The sequence below is a fragment of the Phyllopteryx taeniolatus genome, chromosome 3 (genome assembly GCF_024500385.1).
Source record: "Phyllopteryx taeniolatus isolate TA_2022b chromosome 3, UOR_Ptae_1.2, whole genome shotgun sequence".
Classification (NCBI taxonomy): Eukaryota; Metazoa; Chordata; class Actinopteri; order Syngnathiformes; family Syngnathidae; genus Phyllopteryx; species Phyllopteryx taeniolatus.
Window position 1 is genome coordinate 4,944,062 of NC_084504.1, and position 22,942 is coordinate 4,967,003.

Below are 22,942 nucleotides of genomic sequence, written 5' to 3' on the forward strand. Positions count from 1 at the left end.
GCTCGAAGGTTCCAGGGCCTTCCAGAAAGAGCACAGAGGTGAGGAGGAACTAAATCAGACACTCAGTTTTTGTGAAATGCAGAGGTCTATTTAAAAAATACCAAGGTAAGTAGAAAAGTTCCTAAAAAAAGTTACTGCGGTGGAAATGGGGCTATTGTCTCCTGGTTTAATTGCCCCAATTGTTTTTTTCTTCCAATAGTGTGTCAGATTTGAAAGATCAGTGTTTTGACTGCATTTAAGCTCTTGTTCTCAGTCTTGTGACTGCGTGCCATGTTCTCTCTCTTCCATCCAGGTAGAAAAAATGGTGAGAATGACAAAAACTACGACACATTGGATCTTCCCAAGCGTGCTGAGCCGACAAAAGGTAGGGGCTTCACCATCAAGCAAAACTTCCCGAAACAGAAACTGAAATAGTTGCTGTTCGATCTGAAATAGATCAATAGTCAAATATGTGGGACCCCTTTCAAATAAACTGATTAATAATAAAACATTTACATTAACCTTTTGGAGTCCAGTCAAGTGTATGTTAGCCAGCAGAGGGAGGTCTACACTGTGGTAGCAGCAATTGTCTTTATTTATTTATTATTCCAACCCCAATTCCAATGAAGTTGGGACATTGTGTTAAACATAAATAAAAACAGAATATAATGATTTGCAAATCATGTTCGACCTATATTTAATTGAATACACTACAAAGACATTTAATGTTCAAAGTGAACAACTTTATTGTTTTTAGCAAATAATCATTAACTTAGAATTTTATGGCTGCAACACATTCCAAAAAAGCTGGGATAGGGTCATGTTTGCCACTGTGTTACATCATCTTTTCTTTTAACTACATTCAATAAATGTTTGGAAACTGAGGATACGAATGGTTGAAGATTTGTAGGTGGAATTCTTTCCCATTCTTGCTTGATGTACAGCTTCAGCTGTTCAACAGTCCGGGGTCTCCGTTGTTGTATTTTACGCTTCATAATGCGCCACACATTTTCAATGAGAGACAGGTCTGGACTGCAGGCAGGGCAGTCTCGTACCCGCACTCTTTTACTACAAAGCCACGCTGTTGTAACACGTGCAGAATGTGGTTTGGCATTGTCTTGCTGAAATAAGTAGGGGCGTCCATGAAAAAGATGTTGCTTGGATGGCAGCATGTTTCTTCAAAACCTGTATGTACCTTTCAGCATTAATGGTGCCTTCACAGATGTGTAAGTTACCCATGCCATTGGCACTAACACAGCCCCATTCCATCACAGATGCTAGCTTTTGAACTTTGAGTCCATAACAGTCCGGATGTTTTTTTTCCTCTGGCCCGGAGGACACGACGTCCACAATTTCCAAAAACAATTTGAAATGTGGACTTGTCGGACCACAGAACGCTTTTCCACTTTGGATCAGTCCATCTTAGATGAGCTGGGACCCAGAGAAGCCGGCGGCGTTTCTGGGTGTTGTTGATAAATGGCTTTTGCTTTGCATAGTAGAGTTTCAAGTTGCACTTACGGATCTAGGGCCGAACTGTATTTACTGACATTGGTTTTCTGAAGAGTTCCTGAGCCCATGTGGTGATATCCTTTACACATTGATGTCGGTTTTTGATGCAGCGCCGCCTGAGGGATCGAAGGTCACGGGCATTCAATGTGGGTTTTCGGCCTTGCTGCTTACATGCAGTGATTTCTCCAGATTCTCTGAACCTTTTGATGATATTATGTACCATAGATGATGAAATCCCTACATTCCTTGCAATTGTACGTTGAGGAACATTGTCCTTAAACTGTTGGACTATTTTCTCATACACTCGTTCACTAAGAGGTGAACCTCGCCCCATCTTTGCTTGTTAATGACTGAGCAATTCAGGGAAACTCCTTTTATACCCAATCATGGCCCAGCTTTTTTGGAACGTGTTGCATCCATAAAATTGGCATTGTCTAGCTGAAATAAGCAAGGGGCGTCCATGAAAAAGACGTTGCTTGGATGGCAGCATATGTTTCTCCAAAACCTGTATGTACCTTTCAGCATTAATGGTGCCTTCACAGATGTGTAAGTTACCCATGCCATTGGCACTAACACAGCCATATACCATCACAGATGGTACACCTTTTATACCCAATCATGGCACCCACCTGTTCCCAATTAGCCTGTTCACCTGTGGGATGTTCCAAACAGGTGTTTGATGAGCATTCCTCAACTTTCTCAGTCTTTTTTGCCACCTGTCCCAGCTTTTTATGAGCCATAGTAGCCATAAAATTCTAAGGTAATGATTATTTGCTAAAATCAATGAAGTTTATCAGTTTGAACATTAAATATCTTGACTTTGTAGTGTATTCAATTAAATATAGGTTGAACATGGTTTGCAAATCATTGTATTCTGTTTTTATTTGTTTAACACAACGTCCCAACTTCATTGGCATTGGGGCTGTATTATTTTTTCAAGTCAGTGACGGACGGTGTAGTGGTTATTATGCCTGAATTTTGTGCAGACAGTGTGGGTTCAGCTCCGACTGAGTGATTGTGTCAGTATGAGTGGGAATGGTTGTCTGTCTGTTGTGCCCTGCGATTGATTGACAGGTGACCAGTTCAGAATACAGAGTGCCTTTTGCCTGAAGTGAGCTGGGCTATGCTTCACCTCTATGTGGCTGTAAACAGGATAAGCGGTTCCAGAAAATGGATTGATGGGTATTTTTGTTCAAACCTCACAATAATAAGGGAACTGCAAATAATATCAAATCAACATGTTGTCACATCTTGAGCAGTACTAAAATACCATCAGTTTTTTTGGGATGCATTGTATATTAGTAATAATAGTTCATTTGTTTATAAGTGGCTTTATGCTCTGTATGTATGTGTTTGCTGATTGCAGTGTTTGAAAAGACTTTATTCACCCTGTATTTTTAAATTTGTTTTTGTAATCTTCAGCTGTGGTTCAAATTGCACTGAAAATTATCTTAAAGCACATTATTATTATTATTTGTTGTCAATTTTGATTTTGAATTGGGTACAAATGTGTGTCTAGCCATGTGCAAGTAACTTACTTGGACTTACCACACATCCTTTCGTGGTATTTACACACATGCAGGTCCATCAATCTAGTGACAGACACTTAAGTAAATATCAGTCCACATTAGCATTGAACACTTGTAAAAGCAGGTTGCAATGAATTATTGTTCCTTTTCAACAACACCTATTGGCCTTCATCAGTTAAAGTCGATAAAAATCAGTCATTTGCAATTTTGCAATATAGTAAAGCAGACGAATAAGAGCTAGAGAAAGCCATTAACAATATTGTCCTAAATGTCATCAGTACGTACAATGGAGTTCAAGGTGCTTTTATTGTCAATTCTTCAAGACATTATTCTAACTATAGGACATTCGAGGTGTGTCATGAAATAAGGAAAATAATCCCTGATGGTAGTGTGTAATGTAATGTGGCGGTTAACTTCATTTAAACCATTGGGGTTCTGCAAATGTAAACATAATCATACATGCATAGATAATGTGTAGTTTGAAATGTACGTGTCAATAAAGAGTCCAAAGAGATCGGATATAGGCATTCAATTGGAATTGGACATTTGGTAACAAAAAAATGCTTGCAAATATCTCAATGGTATTACACCAGAACACAATGAACAATTTTGATTTGCTTTCGCGGGCCACATAAAATGATGTGGTGGGCCGGATCACCAATTAGACACCTGTGCTTTATAAGAATATTCCTTCAAGATTATGCTTAGGTCTGAGTTGTGTTAAGAGTGGATTTATCCCGATTATAGGGTCTGCAACAGGTCGGGCTGACAATCTTAAATATTGACATAGGAAGATCTTTGGGAAAGCCGACTACTCCGTGAGTCATGATGCTATGAATTGTGACGTGGAACAGCATGTAGCCAATCAAGAAGCGCCCTTACTCAGGGACAAGGAAATAAATAAATAACACGTGTTACCTAATGTTGTTTTTTGGTATAAAAGTGGACATTTTTCTTCTTCTCGGGTTTCACGTTAGATCATGTGTGATTTCTGCCTTGAAGGACTTGTTCCTAGATCGGCGGTGGAACAGAATCTTTGTGTGTGGTGTTTGGTGTTGAAATTATCGGAGCACACCACACAATACGACCAAAACTGTTAAATCAGTGATTCCCAACCAGTGTGCCATGAGTGATCTTCAGGTGTGCCGTGGAAAATTATAAAATTTTACTCAACTGCTCAAAAGATTATTCATTTACAAGAAATAATGTATCTTTGTTCCTCTATTTATAACAGTGAGGCATAATGACAGACAGAACAAATAAATGCTCTTTTATTAGATGGCAGGAGGTACATACAGTAATTACTCTGTATCGACTTTTTGTGACATTTTTGTTTGTTGGTGTGCCATGAGATTTTCCAATTGTAAAATATGTAATATAAGGTTGTAAATCACTGTGTTAAATGCCTGTTTTTTTCTTTATCTTTATGTGTGGGGTCTGTAGCAGATTAAAAATATTTGTGTATACCAGCAAACCAAGTAACACTTTGAACGTGCGCTGATTTGTACTGTAACTATAAAGATTTATCCGTATAAATCTGTGTGTATTTGTTTGTTTGTTTTGTTTTTTTGTCTGGTGCTCACTCTCATCTCTGCCAGTATCAGCTTGTCAAGTGTGCAGAATGACTGAGCACACCCCTTATTCGCTACAGAGGTTTGCAGGAGATATGGCAGATTTCATGTGTCCTGAGCTGATTTTATACATGAAGTCAATACTGAGGTTCAACCTGGCAGTGGAAAATATTTGTTTATTTTATTTTATTTTTGTGTACGCATGTCTTATGGATGGCGGCACGGTGGTTAGCACATCTGCTTCACAGTTCAGAGGGCCGGGGTTCAAATCCTGGCCCCCCCTGTGTGGAGTTTGCATGTTCTCCCCGTGCCTGCGTGGGTTTTCTCCGGGCACTCCGGTTTCCTCCCACATCCCAAAAAAATGAATGGTAGGTTAATTGAAGACTCTAAATTGCCCGTAGGTGTGAATGTGAATGTGAATGTGAATGTGAATGTGAATGTGAATGTGAATGTGAATGTGAATAGTTGTTTGTTTATATGTGCCTTGCGATTGGTTGGCGACCAGTTTGAGGTTGAGTTTTCAGCAATTGTAGTATCAGAAACGACAGAGACTTGATATATAGGCAAAAGAAAGCTTTATTTAGCCATCTATCCGTCCATCAAATCTCTGGAAACATACTCCTGCCAGCCGGCAGGCTGGACGACTGGTTAGCAAATCTGCCTCACAGTTCTGGGGACCGGGTTTCAAATCCCGGCCCCGCCTGTGTGGAATTTGCATGTTCTCCCTATGCCTGGGTGGGTTTTCTCCGGGCACTCCGGTTTCCTCCCACATCCCAATAACATGCATGGTAGGTTGATTGAAGACTCTTTTACCCAAGGCTAGCGTTCTTGACCGTGCTCGTCAAGGCTGAAGTGGTCTAAACAAGGCCAAGTCGTATGTAATACAATAGTAGATAGTCACATTCCTTTTTCACATAGCTGCATCTTTACGTCTATTCAAACCCACACATAATGCAAATGTCATTCAGAGAGGAAAAAACTGTGCAGACCTTTGGGGTCCTCATCAGTGGCAATGGAGGCACACATAAGTAAGACCACTACTTATTTGGTTATTTTGAAAAGGTATTACTTTGTATACCTCATAACAAAAGACAGCCTAAAAATTCAAAGCCATCATTACAGAGTACATTATAGTAGATTTTTTTTAGAAATCTGTTGTGATTGTCCTCCTCTTGTGTTTTGTTTTTATTTTTATTTTACCGTATTTTTTGACCCGTATATATGTAGATGTTATTTTTTTCAAACTGAAACAAAACAAAAAAATCGTACTGTACCAGACTGAACCAAATAACACTGGTGCTTCTTTGTGAAAACAAGGCTTTAAAATGTTGTTTTTTCAGTATAAAGAGGTTGTCTTTCAATACAAGGCAGATTGAGTAAATATGGAAATATTGCCCCTCACACTATCTCTTATAAGCTTACTGTATGTCTCGTCACCATTTTGTGCCTTTTTGAGTATGTGACTTTGTTTTAAAATGAACATAAGCAGCCCGGATTGAGCATGCATGCTAGAATCCCACTGAAAGTGACATTGATGATTTTTCTTTTTTCAAATCATGTGCAGTCATCAAAGCAATTAGGTATTATGTTCGAAAGGCCTGAGCAAGTTTGCCTTCTTGCTATTTGACTTTCCTCTTGGCCTCTGCCGGTTCAGGCTTCTCCATGGTTCTGCTCACAATCACACACCCTCCAACTGAGAAAAAAAGCAGCGTGATTTTTTTTTTTACTCACTGCTTTGTCTTGCAAAACAAGAGTATTTAATTTGTGGAGAGGTCTTAGCACTGACAAACAGTTATATATTGTATTGTATAACCCTTGTTGCTATCGTCCTATGGGAGAACTCTATTTTTTGAATAATGAACACCCCTTGTGCTACCAACGCTGATGAGTTCTCTGTTGCATTGAAAAGTGTGACACTCGATTGAATTAAGAAAAAGTGAGCCACACTTCTATTGTTCCATTTTGCTGATGTCGCTGCGCATAGTTCACTAAAAGACTCATTGATATGAATCTGGTTCTTCTCAACAAAATCACCACTCCCCACTCTCCCCCAAGGCACAATGAACGTCGTGGTGCAGTGAGACCATTTGTTCTAGCAGATCCTTTTTTCAAGATATGCTTTATCTTGAAAAAAGGATCCTTTTCTCCTTTAAATGCCAAATCTCCAGAGTGGTACAATTATAGCGCATGGGAAGAGAAGTACTACATCTCCAGTTCATGTCATTTAAAAACTGAATATTGTAAATGATGGATTGTGCATTGTAAATTCCAAGCAGCAGTCTCACATACTGTAGCGACTCTGTTTTGGTGGGTAAAATTTAACACCAAGATAGCAAACGCTGACGCTGGGTCTTTCAGATGTATTGGTTGCTGCAGTAAGCCTTTCACCCTCTTGTTTAGCCTAACGTGCCACTCATATGTTACCGACGTCGCCCTAAATCCACCCTTCTGCCTCACTTCCTGCTGTCAAATTTCATAGAAAGGTGAGACCTAATTACTACGACTGCTGCATGAACACACCATACTTGACCTATGAATCAACTAACACTGGGGAACACAATTTAGAACGGTATGCCCACGGTTACAAGTTTAAGAGAGCCAGCACAAATCCTCTTAATTCCTATTATGCAAGCTTTCTGTTTGCAGATATTGATAGTACTGACCTATTGGGAGCTGCACACACCTTTCACCGCACCGTCTCAATTGTGACTGTACAAACAAGTTGCCACGTACCTGTAGATGAGTCCAATCGTAAGCAGCTGGCAAGTCTTACTCCAGCTAATCAGTGGAATTTTGCTTATCTGGAGGGTAAGCTGTGGAGAAAACACTGACTGCAATTTTGGTATCAGCATGCCAATTTTAGTTTTAATCAGCATAAAAATCTAACTCAACATAATTTTTTTTTCAAATTGTTCCCCAGTGTAACATGCACAAGTTAAAAAAAAAGAAAAGAGACACAAACAGGTCCCATCCACATACAGGTAAGTACAGAAAACAGGAAAAATGCCTTCTTACTCTTGACATGTGGCATGCACTTAATGTAGATGTAGTTGTAGACCGGGTGTGGGGAATTTTGATGATTACAAGGGCCACAAATGTTTGAACTGACACTGTGCGCATGTGAGTTCTGGCTCCTTTGATAGTACAGTGGAAGCCCAGATTACGAACAGCCCGTTTTACGAACAATTCAGGTTAGGCCCCAAATTTTCTGCGAAAAATGACCTCTTTAATTACTATTTTCAATTTGCCAATGGTCTTGAGATGGGCAAGTTGGAAGGATCTATGTTGTGCAGCAATTTTGCCAACAGCATCTAATCTTTCAAATGAAAATGTGACATCCCACTTTCTGTTTTTTTTTTTTTTGTACAGAAGATTCCTAGGATCATCATGTTTGTGCCAAAATCAAGCAATGAATTACAAAAGAAACAGACGAGAAAAAACACCAAAATCAGAATTACAACCCCAATTCCAATGAAGTTGGGACGTTGTGTTATTCTTAAATAAAAACAGAATACAGAATTTCCAAATCATGTTCAACCTATATTTAATTGAATACACTACAAAAACAAGATATTTAATGTTCAAACTGATAAACGTTATTGTTTTTAGCAAATAATCATTAACTTAGAATTGTATGGCTGCTATGGCTCCAAAAAAGTTGGGACAGGTGACAAAAAAGACTGAGAAAGTTGAGGAATGCTCATCAAACACCTGTTTGGAACATCCCACAGGTGAACAGGCTAATTGGGAACAGGTGGGTGCCATGATTGGGTATAAAAGGTGTACCATCTGTGATGGTATATGGCTGTGTTAGTGCCAATGGCATGGGTAACTTGCACATCTGTGAAGGCACAATTAATGCTGAAAGGTACATACAGGTTTTGGAGAAACATATGCTGCCATCCAAGCAACGTCTTTTTCATGGACGCCCCTGCTTATTTCAGCAAGACAATGCCAAACCACATTCTGCATGTGCTACAACACCGTGACTTCATAGTAAAAGAGTGCGGGTACTAGACTGGCCTGCCTGCACTCCAGACCTCTCTCCCATTGAAAATGTGTGGCACATTAGGAAGCGTAAAATAGGACAACGGAGACACCGGACTGTTGAACAGCTGAAGCTGTACATCAAGCAAAAATGAGAAAGAATTCTACCTACAAAGCTTCAACAATTAGTGTCCTCAGTTCCCAAACGTTTATTGAATGTTGTTAAAAGAAAAGGTGATGTAACACAGTGGTAAAAATGACCCTGTCCAGCTTTTTTGGAACGTGTTGCAGCCATAAAATTCTAAGTTAATGATTATTTGCTAAAAACAATGAAGTTTATCAGTTAGAACATTAAATATCTTTTCTTTGTAGTGTACTCAATTAAATATAGGTCGAACATGATTTGCAAATTATTGTATTCTGTTTTTATTTATGTTTAACACAACGTCCCAACTTCATTGGAATTGGGGTTGTATTATGGAAGAAGACTCTTCTTTAATGGAGGAGCCATTGTCCTCCTCCCCTTGGCGTGCTTAGTTAAAGTTAATGAGCAATAAACAGCTTTTCATGTTTCTTTGTTATTTCTTCATAATGTGTTTTCACTTATTTCTATATTACCCTGTATTTATTCTTAATTATACATCGATAAAAAGAAAAGATAAGTATAACATTTCAATGGGAAACATTACCTCAGTTTACGAACGTTTGGGGTTAAAAACGGGGGCACGTAACGAATTAAGTTTGTAACGCGGGGTTCCACTGTATATTGTTTTGGAGTTAGTGACAATAACGATTTTGACAGCTCTTGGCTATGGCACGTATTTGCAAACACGAGTCACCGTGTTGACGGAAATAAACATGGCCCCTCGCCTAGGTCTCGTCATGACACAGTTGTGGCGATTTCAAGGATTTTGTGCAACCGGAGCCGACATTTTCTTATATCTATCAGTTCTAAAGCGTCTTCTTTTCACCACTGACTGTTTTCTGCTCCTTCGTCCGCCATTTGTGTTTTGTCAAACAATTTGATGTATGTTTTAATGATGTATAGGTCGGATGCGCGCCCCGTGAGCATCGATACTGCACTCACGCCGGTTACATATGTGGTTTATATCCACACATGAAAGAGGCCTTGGTCCAATATGAAAAAATCTGAATTACACTGTTCAGATTGACATGAAAAAATCTGATACATGTCACATTGGGCAAAATAATTGGAATTGACCTGCAGTGTGAACATAGCCAAAGTGGCTTGATGTTCAATGTAGTTTTAGTAAAGTTACACACTCACAACTGTGTTTTTGTGCTTGTTTAGTCCATAGACAGGGCAACTGTTCATTGTCTGTCTCCATTGAAAAATACAATTATGTCACAATCTGCTAGAGTTACATGAAGCCCAACACTCCCAACATGCTTGTCATATTCTGTACTCTACAGTATTTTTGGTAATGTCACCACAGCAAAACGCTTTTACTAGTTATGTTAATATATTGTGGCTAATGTTCACATTCTCCTAAACCACCTTCCATGCGGATTTTCACATGAAAGTCATGGAAAATAGTGATAATGAGGCAAAAAGAAGTTTAAAAAAAAGAGTGAGAGGCATATTAAGTTAGACCACCTGATGTGCTGTGGAAATACAAAGTGATTTCTGTAATACTATTCCTAGGTGGCTGAACTAGACATCAGTGGAATAAGGCTTTATACTGCATGTGTGATGATACATGGCAGCATTCATCTACATATGGTTAGAAAAAGGTAATTACAGTACTTTTTCCCAGCGCTGTTGCGATGCATAAACCACACACAGAACATACCAGTAATCAACAGGTTCTCCAAACGTTTCAATCTTCTGTCCCATTATGGTAGGAATCCACAGTAGTTAAAATTTCAGGCTCTCTGGAGAATTAACCGTGTTGTGCACAGCCTGGGTTTCCCCTCAATACTGTAATGATTATAGCAACATTACCAACAAGCATTATGGTTAAATTTGGGCTGCCATTGTATAGTTTAGATCAGCAAACGCTAATCTTGTGTAGTAACTGTAAGAGTGATAACTGTTTTTTCACCCAAAATAGTTTCACATAATTCTAGAATGACACAATGTTAAATTAATTTTTAAAAGAAGAGAAATTTCTACCAGCTGACATTATTCAGGAACAAGAAACACAGTGGGTTTTGTGTTCTTTTGCTTCCATTCCAGTTTGTTGTCACACAGAAATAATGATTCTTTTGTCAATAAATCAATTGACAGAGATGTGTCAATGGTAAGGACCATGGACCAAAACCCTTGGCCAATAAGTAAATTTGTATTCAAACTTGTTTATCTTAGGTGCATTTAAAAAAAAAAATAATAATAAATAAATAAATAAATATATATATATATATATATATATATTGAACTGTGATGTGGCATGGTCTTTGCAGTTGACCACTGTCTGAATGTACAGTATGTGTTGTGGAATTATACGAGAAGCCACAGAGCACGATTTTATTTGGCTTAATACATTGCTGTAGTTAAGCCAATGTCCACAGGTGGTCCAAATCTAGGGCTTGCGAGATGCATAGGGTTGAACTATATTCTAGCAACCCCTCTGAAGATGGTTTAGGTGGCCTTAAATCAACATTCTAACTGTCAATGTTATTGTGGGAAGAGAATAACTTTGCTATATGGCTTGACATGTGTATATAAGGAGAGAACAGCAGAGATTGTCATTCTCTACACAAGCGTTAATCCAAAGTATCCATCACACTTAAGCATGTGATGGGTTGAAGGGGCTGGAGCAAGCATTAAATGAGGGATAGTTGCTGACACCAATCCAGACACAGCAAATCCCTTCACTTTCAGCCATCACAATAGGCATCATGCATTCTGGATGCTTGTTCTACTATGAGACAGCGGGACGGAGGGTCAGGCTGTGATGCACCAATCCAATGGAGTCAAGGGGGATGGGGAACGAGTGTGGTTCTTAATCAGGGTTCAGCATTTGTCCAACATAATAATCAGATTCCTGCTGATTTTGTTACTCTAATAGGCAGCAAACGTGACTGTAGCATGTGTGTCCTTTTTGGGCACCCTAAAGTCAAACAGATTGATATAGAGCTAAAAATATTTTTGCTAAAACTGGAAAATAATTCAGATTATAGATTATTTATGTCTTCCTGCCTGTCTGTCAGTCTGCCTGTGCATGTATGTACAGTATGTATGTCAACCTTAAATATCAATGTTAAAGAACATTATTTGTTGATGTATTTGTAAACTTTATTTCTTTTTTCGTTTTGCACATAACAAAATCCAGCAAAAAGCATCACATCAAACCACATGATATTGCTTTTTTTTCATATTGGTCAGCAGAAAGCGAACGGAAAGAATGTTGGAAAAGTGAGTGAAACAAAATCTGCCAGGATAGAGTATAACAGCAAATAGAGGATTGCCCTTTAAGACATCAAAAGAAGATATGCTTTGTCATACGGCTGCACAAAACAAGGTAGCAAATATTGAGCATTCTCATGATGACGTACTAACTGGATACATACAGTATTTAGTAAAGATTCATTATTTAGTCAATGGTTTCATCTGTTTACATGTTTCCTGTTATGTAACAATTTACCAGTTAGATTGGGTCAAGGTGTCACCATAACTAAACAAAGGAGCTTGTTTGGACTAGTACTAGTCTTCAACCACACTGCAAAACCTGAAAATCTTACCAAGAATATTAGTTTTATTTTCAAGTCAAAACTACTTTTTTACTTGTTTCAAGCAAATTTTTACTGGAAATAAGTTTTAAAAAAGAATAATTTTTTAAAATCCCATTAGTGTAAGAAAAAACTTAACTCCACTGTTAATTCTTTTTTCTACTTATATAAAGTAAGAATTAGCTTGAAACAAGTGAACATTTAAAATAGTTACTTTTTTAGGTGATGAGTCTTATTTTAAAAGTAATCAGATTAGTTTTTAGACTTTTGACTAGAAATAAGCCAAATATTCTTGGTAAGATTTTGAGTTTTTGCAGTGCAGTTGAATTGGTCCACACGTTTGATTACGGTGTTCACGTCCGATCAAACTAATCGCATCAAGGGAAAAACAAACACGACTTCAAAATAAAGAAAAGGTTACTTACACCCCAAGATTATTTCATGATTCACAATGTTCTATCTATATCTGGAGGATTTGCATGGCACGGTCAAGGAATGGTTAGCACGTCTGCTTCACAGTTCTGAGATTATGGGTTCAAATCCAACCTTCCTGTGTGGAGTCTGCATGTTCTCCCCGTGCCTGCACGGGTACTCCATTCGTCCCACATTCTAAAAACATGCATGATATGTTGATTGACGACTAAATTGTCTGGAGGTGTGAATGTAAGTGTGAATCGTTTGTTTGTATGTGCCCTGTGAGTTTTACTCCAGGGGTGTCAAACAAATTTTCACCAAGGGCCAAATTGGCATTATCGATGCCGTCGAAGGGCCAGTTAGAAGACAGTAAATGTAACTAAATGTAATGTAAAATAAATGTAACTATACTCCTCAACATATTGTTAAATAACTGTATTTATTCTTACTTATTGCTCTGGTATTGTAACATGAATCCGAAGAAATCTGCGTTGCTCATCAATCAACCATCAAACTATTTAAGTAAATAAAATATCTCCAAACCCAAGTTATGACATTAACTTTTTTAAAAGTTTTTTTGTTACGCTTGACAATTTTGTACACCTCAGAACATTGGTGACAGAGTTAGCGTTTTAGAAATACAAATTGGCCTGGTATAAAGTGCAAAGCGAACATCACCTGCTAATGAGAAATGTCTGAATAGTGAATACTGCAAAAATTTGTCAAAAATCTTTGTTGAAAAAGCCTTCTATCTGAATATATTTTTCGCTTTCTTGACATTTTGGGATAATTTCGAAACGTTTCTCAAGTCACTTATAAAACCGCTGCTTTACACTGATCTGGGTACACTACCACCTAGTGGTAAGATCCCGTCACTTGGCGGTAATTTGTAAGGCAACGATATATTATAGGAAATGTAGTTGATGAATACACGTGTAAACTGCTCAATTGACTTAAGACCTTTCAAGCCCCCGCGGGCCAAATAAAATAACACGACAAGCCACATTTGGCCCTCAGGTCATGAATTTCACACGTGTTTTACACAGACTGCAAGAAGTTATATGTGATTCTTTTAGCTTGCCTCTTAGACTCAGTTGAGCATTTAAAAAAAAGGAAATGTAATCTGCTATAACTTGTCTTTGTGGACCCATTATGTCTATATCTTTCGCTCAACCTCTGTGTTCTATGTTCAGATTTAGGATGAATTTACCTTTCTGGGTAATTCCTAAACACACGCGCACGCACACTCACACATAATTGTATCACACATAAACACATGACATTTGTTAAAAGATACCTGTTTCACTTCACTTTGAAGCATTTCAGCGGAAGTTTGTTGTAAAGTAGAAGCTAAGTGGAGCACAAGTAAGTCTTGGCTTATAATTCCTTGGGGTAATATTTACCCTTGTTTCTGTGGATTTATGATAAATAAAGCTAGGATTTTACAGTTTTCTTGGGTCCTGTCAGTGGATAGTCTTAAATTCCAATAAATGCTCCATTGCAGCCAAGGTCATCAATTAGAATGCACTCATTCTGATGATCAGCACATTCCATAGTTTGAGAGTTTCCATTCTTTAAAATATTGACTGTTTGACTTTTGTTGCTGACTCAGCTGTCTAGAATGGCTAAATAAAAGCATTTATCAAAGCAACCCTAGTGCTGATATTATGTATTCTAATCTTAACATATTTTCCACATCGATTGTCGTACAGTCTTGACGCATGTGCTGAAATTTGTGATTGAACATATGTGAGATAATAGTTATGAGATGCAAGGATTAATTGTGGGAGGAAGTGACACCAAATGTTCTCGCCTGTGTTTTTTCATCGACTGCTAATGTATTGTTAAAATGTGTAGTGCAATGTGTATAGGCTGTAGTCAGTTGGCAGAAGACAGCATACTCCCCAGTTATCATTCAAATGAATAAGCTTCAAGAAATGTAGATATTTAATTCAATTCATATGGTAGTAAGTAGTAGTCTGGATGTATTCCTTTAATTTAAATGTATATAATGAAACAATTAAATGGCCCGATAAATTTCAGTCAATACAAAAAGCATAGCAGAATGAAGTTGACTGTGTTTCCAACCAACCAAAAGCACCTACATGCAGTATTTACCATGTAAACATCCATCCATCCATTTTCTGAGCCACTTATCCTCACAAGGGTTGTGGGAGTGCTGGAGCCTATCCCAGCTATCTTCAGGCAGGAGGCGGGGTACACCCTGAACTGGTCGCCAGCCAATCACAGGGCACATACAAACAAACAACCATCCGCACTCACATTCACACCGGGCAATTTAGAGTGTTCAATTAACCTACCATGCATGTTTTCTTTGGGATGTGGGAGGAAACCGGAGTGCCCGGAGAAAACCCACGCAGGCACGGGGAGAACATGCAAACTCCACACAGGCGGGGCCGAATTTGAACCCCAGTCCCCAGAACTGTGAGGCAGATGTGCTAACCAGTCGTCCACCGTGCCGCCACCATATAAACATAATAAGATATATCGTTAAATGTCACAAGATAAACAATGACAGGAGCGTTTGACATCAAATGACAGTCCCTCACAGTTTCCTCTGTGCGGCTTTGTGCCATACATGAAATGTCATTTGTAAACTATCTAAATTTTAGGGTTTACTGCCTTTTAAAGGCACATTTTATACTATCAATATAAAACCCCAATTCCAATGAAGTTGGGACGTTGTGTTAAACATAAATAAAAACAGAATACAAAGATTTGCAAATCTATATTTAATTGAATACACTACAAAGACAAGATATTTAATGTTCAAACTGATAAACTTTATTGTTTTTAGCAAATAATCATCAACTTAGAATTTTATGGCTGCAACACGTTCCAAAAAAGCTGGGACAGGTGGCAAAAAAGACTGAGAAAGTTGAGGAATGCTCATCAAACACCTGTTTGGAACATCCCACAGGTGAACAGGCTAATTGGGAACAGGTGAGTGCCATGATTGGGTCTAAAAGGAGCTTCCCTGAATTGCTCAGTCATTTACAAGCAAAGATGGGGTGAGGTTCACCGCTTTGTGAACAAGTGCGTGAGAAAATAGTCGAATAGTTTAAGGACAATGTTCCTCAACGTACAATTGCAAGGAATTTAGGAATTTCATCATCTACGGTCCATAATATACTCAATAGGTTCAGAGAATCTGGAGAAATCACTGCATGTAAGCGGCAAGGCCGAAAACCAACATTGATTGCCCGGCACTGCATCAAAAACCGACATCAATGTGTAAAAGGATATCACCACATGGGCTCAGGAACACTTCAGAAAACCAATGTCAGTAAATGCAATTCGGCGCTACATCCGTAAGTGCAACTTATAACTCTACTATGCAAAGCAAAAGCCATTTATCAACAACAGCCAGAAACGCCGCCGGCTTGTCCATCTAAGATGGACTGATGCAAAGTGGAAAAGTGTTCTGTAGTCCGACGAGTACGACACATTTCAAATTGTTTTTGGAAATTGTAGATGTTGTGTCCTCCGGGCCAAAGAGGAAAAGAACTATCAGGACTGTTATGGACGCAAAGTTCAAAAGCCAGCCTCTGTGATGGTATGGGGCTGTGTTAGTGCCAATGGCATGGGTAACTTAACATCTGTGAAGGCACCATTATTGTTGAAAGGTACACACAGGTTGGGGAGAAACATATGCTGCCATCCAAGCAACGTCTTTTTCATGGACGCCCCTGCTTATTTCAGCAAGACAATGCCAAACCACATTCTGCACGTGTTACAACAGCGTGGCTTCGTAGTAAAAGTGTGGGGGTACTAGACTGGCCTGCCTGCAGTCCAGACCTGTCTCCCATTGAAAATGTGTGGCTCATTATGAAGCGTAAAATATGACAACGGAGACGCCGGACTGTTGAACAGCTGAAGCTCTACATCAAGCAAGAATGGGAAATAATTCCACCTACAGAGCTTCAACAATTAGTGTCCTCAGTTCCCAAACGTTTATTGAATGTTGTTAAAAGAAAAGGTGATGTAACACAGTGGTAAAAATGACCCTGTCCCAGCTTTTTTGGAACGTGTTGCAGCCATAAAATTCTAAGTTAATGATTATTTGCTAAAAACAATAACGTTTATCAGTGTGAACATTAAATATCTTGTCTTTGTAGTGTATTCAATTAAATATAGGTCGAACATGATTTGCAAATCATTGTATTCTGTTTTTAATGTTTAACACAACATCCCAACTTCATTGGAATTGGGGTTGTAAATACTCCTCAGTTTATATACATTTTCCCTAGATAAATCAAACAGATCAGAAAGCGTCATCACATGGCAACCTAATAGTGATTATAATATAAAATAATCAACAGATAAATATTAAGAACAATCACACACAGTTTCGTAGTTCATTTCATCAGACCAGATCGGGGCACCGAAAATCTATTAACCAAAACGTATAAATATTTAGACTCCAGAGGCTTTGTTTTACAAGGGTACTCTCTCTTGGACTTCATCAAGGATGGTGTTTGGACCCTCCTGTTAGTTTAAAGTCAACTTGCCATTGTTTTTTTTTGGCTACTTTTATCAATGTGTCCTGCTTGGTTAAAAATGAAATACTAGAATAGTCACTGCAGCAACAGCTTGCTGCAAAGGGTTCCTTTTGTGCTAAAATGGTCTTTTATTGCGTGGACATTTGGGCAAAAATGGCAATAGACACCTGATGTTGAAAGGCAGATGTGGAGGAAGTACGAGACAGGGGGTCTGAGCTGTCTATTTGTCTGTTTTGGCACTCTATAACTCTTCCCCCAACTGTCACTTCCTCTCAACCATCCCATCTCACCAGGACATCTTTGTGACCCAAAGCTGATGGGCAGCTGTACAAGACAAGGGCTCACAGCCGCTTTCTGCTTCCCTTTGTCAGCATCCAACAAACTTGGGCCAACTGCAGTATGAGTATGCTAATGCCCCATGCCTTGGGGCTGCCGGTAGAGGTGCCAATCTACAGAAGAGTCCAAATAGTTATCAGGGGAGATAATGATGCTTTGACTCCTGGCTGCTGTCCATATGAAGGGGGAAGTAGGAAGGTGCCTTTGAAGACCAACAGTGATTTATTTATTTTTTTATTTTTAAATATAAGCTTCTGTGAGACTTTCCCTCAAGCTCTGACTGAGAATACTTGGATGGTCTTAATTCAGCAAACCTGGGCTGAAGAGTTTGTTTTCGATGAACTCTGCATTCTAACAACTCTACATTCTTTCATGCCTCGAAAGAGTACCACAGATGCATTATTTGCCTTGAGGGTGTTGATGGAGAAGTACAGAGAAGGTCAGAAGGAGCTACATTGTGTCTTTGTAGATCTAGAGAAAGCCTACGACAGAATACCCAGAGAGGAGCTGTGGTACTGCATGCGGAAGTCTGGAGTGGCAGAGAAGTATGTTAGGATAGGACAGGACATGTATGAGGGCAGCAGAAAAGCGGTGAGGTCTCCTGTATGTGTGACAGACGAATTTAAGGTGGAGGTGGGACTGCATCAGGGATCAGCCCTGAGCCCCTTCCTGTTTGGAGTGATGATGGCTAGGGTGACAGATGCGGTTAGACTGGAATCCCCGTGGACCATGATGTTCGCAGATGACATTGTGATTTGCAGTGAAAGCAGTTGGTGTTAGAGAGGAGGATACAGGAGATAGACCTACATGGAAAAAGGATGGACCCTAATGGGACAAACCGAAAGGAAAAGAAGAAGATCCAGTTGTTTTGCAACCAACCTACCCTGCGGGAAAGCTGATGGCAGAGTCTGTGTGCTCTGTGTGTGTGAGAGAAGAGTTGACTTTCTGAGTGTCTTACCTCCGAGTCAGATAATCCATTACATTTTACCAGCCTGCCTCATTGCTGCACCTTACACTTTAATTGCAGTCGATACTGAAACCACATGAACCGTTAATGCTGTAACTTTGTTGTTGGCAGAGTCACTGTCATTATATACTTTCAGAAAATAAGTCCATCATTGTATCTTTTGCCTTTTGCTGTTTGTGAACTTTTTCAACATGAACATTTTCATATTGTAGAAGTTCTATGTTTTTTGCCCGTGAAGGGTAGTTACCGTAGTTGAACTGTCAATAGTACCTCCTTTGGAGGAGAGTCATGATGGTTTCATATGCTACTGTACATCTGTTTGTAATAGAAAATTATGTGAAGAACAATGCCATCATTTCTCATTTCCTGCAGTTAGATATTCTGTGTTTTATGTCTTTCTCTCAGTGGAGGTCACAAATCTCTGCTCAGCAGAAGTCTTTTTACTGTTTTTACACTACATTGTTCAAGTGATTGAACTGTTTTGACTCTACATTGGTCAGATTTCCTCCTAAGTGGCACAAATCTGATGGGCGTCATGGTAGCATACAGAGAAAGAAACATAAATTCGGATCTTATCAGATTGGATTCAGGCCTCCTCCAAAGGTGGATACAAATCTGATATGTATAAGATACAGTATCTGCCTGTGTGACTGCAGGGTAAATAGAAATGTTGTGAATGCATCAGTGACATCGGAATTTGCAAATCGTGACCTATACACATCAACATTCTCCAAATAACACTAACAACAAAACATTACAGTAAATATGGTACATTAGAAATGTACTGTATAGCTCATTAAACCACTTAACCAATGAGGGAAGAGTCAGTTCAGACTGTTCAGTTTGATTTCTTACTGAATTAAACCTTTTATAACCAAATTTGAGACACAAACAGCACAAATAATATCATGCACACATTTGTTTTAAATCACACACAGTAACTACAGAGAAAGCAAAGACAATTAAATATGGTCTAAATATGGTGCATTAGTGTTGTTAAATTGTGTGGTTAAGTCATTCCAGGCCAATAAAACAGTATTCGTTATTTATGGTTATTTTTTTCCATGTTGTTGCTGTAGGTTTTGTTTTCTTCTTCTTTTTTTACATACATTGTGGCTGTTTGTATGTTAGTTTAGATGTTGAAAATACATTGATTATTGATAATTTTATAGTCATTCATTCATTGTTTTACATTTTCTCTGCATTGTCTCTCTGTCCTGGAGTCCACGTACATGTTCCTTCTCCAACTTTAAATAGATGATTTAATACCCATTTTCTTGCAGCCATTTTCCTGACATTGATGCATAAAAATTGGTCAAATAATACAACTAAGAACAAGGCTCAAGACAGAGTTCGTACGTCAGTAGCAGTGATAGCTTGATTTGTGAGTCACATCCATTAGTGTACTCTCTACACAGTAACAGTAGATACAAAAGTTACGAGCATTTTAATACACAATGTGGCATGAGGTAAAAAAAACAACAAAACTGTAATCTTTGAGGCTGCTATCGCTCACTTTTTTCGCTTGTAGGAAAACAATACAGTATTGTGAATCAGCCCTGATGCTAGATTAATACAGAATTGTTACTGTATTGAGGTAAGATAAGCTTGGTTGCTGGCTTTTTTTTAATGCTAGAAACAAACCCAATCCTTATTTTCTGCTTGGGATTTGTGTTCACTGTTTTGCTCATATTTCATTTCATTTTTCGTACTCCAGTATAAAGAGCACTTGTGCTTTGCACATATTTCCTATCTATAGGTCAGAATGAGTTAATTGGACTGGTTAGTATTTTGTATTTTTTTATTTCCCCATGTTCAGATGCACTTATTCTGGTCTTGAAAACTACAGTATATGTTTGAGAATTATTGATCTAGTCTCATGTGTTAAGGCTTTGGTGGGCTTCAGAGGATTTTCATATTTTAAGTAGGGTTCTGGCAGTCTTCAAGTTTGAATGAATGCCTGGGTTAGTGTTGGATTCAAAACATGTCAGATAATAAACCACAGTGTTGTTCAACTGTAATAGGTTCAAGCTTATGGCAATGAATATATTGTTTTGCTTAAAACACAAAGACGATTTGTCTACTTTCATGGTGGACTAAGGCAAATGGAAAGTATAAACATTTGAGAGCCTGAATCAGAGGATTTGGACTTTTAAAAAATATATTTACTGGTAAAAAATGGTTCAAAGCCTTTTCACTTCCTTTCCATTTTGTGTGCAATACGTTTGCTGGTAAGGAGAATGTTTTAATGATTTTTTTTTTTTTTTTTAGCGTTGCCACTGGACATTTAATTATCTGGCTACTTGTGCTTCACTGTCATTGTGTTTTACCCCAACCAGAGTTTGACAGGTTGGTTATTCAGTTCTTTGGTCACCATGGAGAGGAGTAGAATGCTAGGTGATGCTCATTTGCTCCTAAAAGAAGGCTAACTCCTGAACAATTGAACACACACACACACTTCTGAAATTATGGCTATGCCACTGTGTCGACAATTGAAAAGAAGCCAGCTAGCAGACTGTCAGAAGATGACTGAAGATCACTTTGACTCATAAGTAGATGATTGTGACAGACTGTAAGCCCAGGCTAAACAGGTAAAATATATTATTTGGCCGTGATAGTCTACTCTGAGATCCTCCCGGATGACCGTGCTTCTCACCCTATCTCTAAGGGAGAGCCCGGACACCATGTGGAGGAGACTCATTTCGGCCGCTTGTATCCGGGATCTTGTTCTTTCGGTCACGACCCAAAGCTCGTGACCATAGGTGAGTGTAGGAACATAGATCGACCGGTAAATTGAGAGCTTCGCCTTTCGGCTTAGCTCCTTTTTTCCCCACAACGGAGGGATACAAAGTCCACATCACTGCAGACGCTGCACCGATCCGCCTGTCGATTCTTCCCTCACTCGTGAACAAGACCCCAAGATACTTGAACTCCTCCACTTGGGGCAGGATCTCATCCCCGACCTGGAGAGGGCACGCCACCCTTTTCCGACAGAGGACCAGGGTCTCAGATTTGGAGGTGCTGATTCGCATACCAGCCGCTTCACACTCTGCTGCGAACTGCTCCAGTGAGAGTTGGAGACCACTGCTTTATAAAGCCAACAGAACCACATCATCTGCAAAAAGCAGAGATGCAATACTGAGGCCACCAAACTGGACCCCCTCTACACCTTGGCTGCACCTTGAAATTCTGTCCATAAAGGTTATGAACAGAATCGGTGACAAAGGGCAGCCTTGGCGGAGTCCAACCCTCACCGGGAACGAGTCTGACTCACTGCCGGGTAAGCGGACCAAACTCTGACTCCGGTCGTACAGGGACCGAACAGCCCGTATCAGGGGGTTCGGTACCCCATACTCCCGAAGCACCCCCCGCAGGACTCCCTGAGGGACACGGTCGAACGCATTTTCCAATTCCACAAAACACATGTAGACTGGTCGGGCGAACTCCCATGCACCCTCGAGGACCCTGCCTTTCTTAAAAAGGGGGACCACCACCCCAGTCTGCCAATCCAGAGGCACTGTCCCCGATGTCCATGCGATGTTGCAGAGGCGTGGCAATCAGGACAGCCCCACAACATCCAGAGCTTTTAGGAACTCTGGGCGAATCTCATCCACCCCCGGGGCCTTGCCACCGAGGAGCTTTTTAACCACCTCCGTGACCTCAACCCCAGAGATAGGGGAGAACCTAGAGAACCTAGACTCTGCTTCCTCATGGGAAGGCGTGTCGATGGAATTAAGGAGGTCTTCGAAGTATTCTCCCCACTGACTCACAATGTCCCGAGTTGAGGTCAGCAGCGCCCCATCCCCACTATACACAGTGTTGATGGTGCACTGGTTCCCCCTCCTGAGACGCCGGATGGTGGACCAGAATTTCTTCGAACCCATCCGGAAGTCTTTCTCCATGGCCTCACCGAATTCCTCCCATACCCGAGTCTTTGCTTCAGCGACCACCAAAGCTGCATTCCGCTTGGCCAGCCGGTACCCATCAGCTGCCTCAGGAGTCCCACAGGCCAAAAAGGCCCGATAGGACTCCTTCTTCAGCTTGACGGGATCCCGGTTCGGGGATTGCCGCCACGACAGGCACTGACCACCTTACGGCCACAGGTCTGCATCCCCCGGAACATGAGCAAAGTTCTGTCGGAGGTGGGAGTTGAAACTGCTTCTGCAAGACGTTCCCAGCAGACCCTCACAATACGTTTGGGCCTGCCACGTTGGACCGGCATCTTCCCCCACCAGGTGGAGATCAGTTAACAGCTCCGCCCCTCTCTTCACCCGAGTGTCCAAGACATGCGGCCGCAAGTCCGATGACACGACCACAAAGTCGATGATCGAACTGCGACCTCGGGTGTCCTGGTGCCAAGTGCACGTGTGGACACCCTTATGGTTGAACATGGTGTTCGTTATGGACAATCCGTGATGAGCACAGATGTCCAAT

At 40.0% G+C, this 22,942-nt stretch overlaps 1 protein-coding gene across 12 annotated transcripts in view; it reads left to right on the forward strand.

Moving 5' to 3' along the window:
- The window catches only part of arvcfb (ARVCF delta catenin family member b), a 272,320-nt gene that overhangs the window by 228,807 nt on the left and 20,571 nt on the right, over positions 1–22,942 (forward strand). For all 12 annotated transcript variants that reach the window (XM_061766564.1, XM_061766570.1, XM_061766569.1 and 9 more), the window contains one exon: positions 293–364. In XM_061766564.1, coding sequence (XP_061622548.1) covers positions 293–364 — 72 coding nt within the window. The remainder of the gene's footprint in view (positions 1–292; positions 365–22,942) is intronic.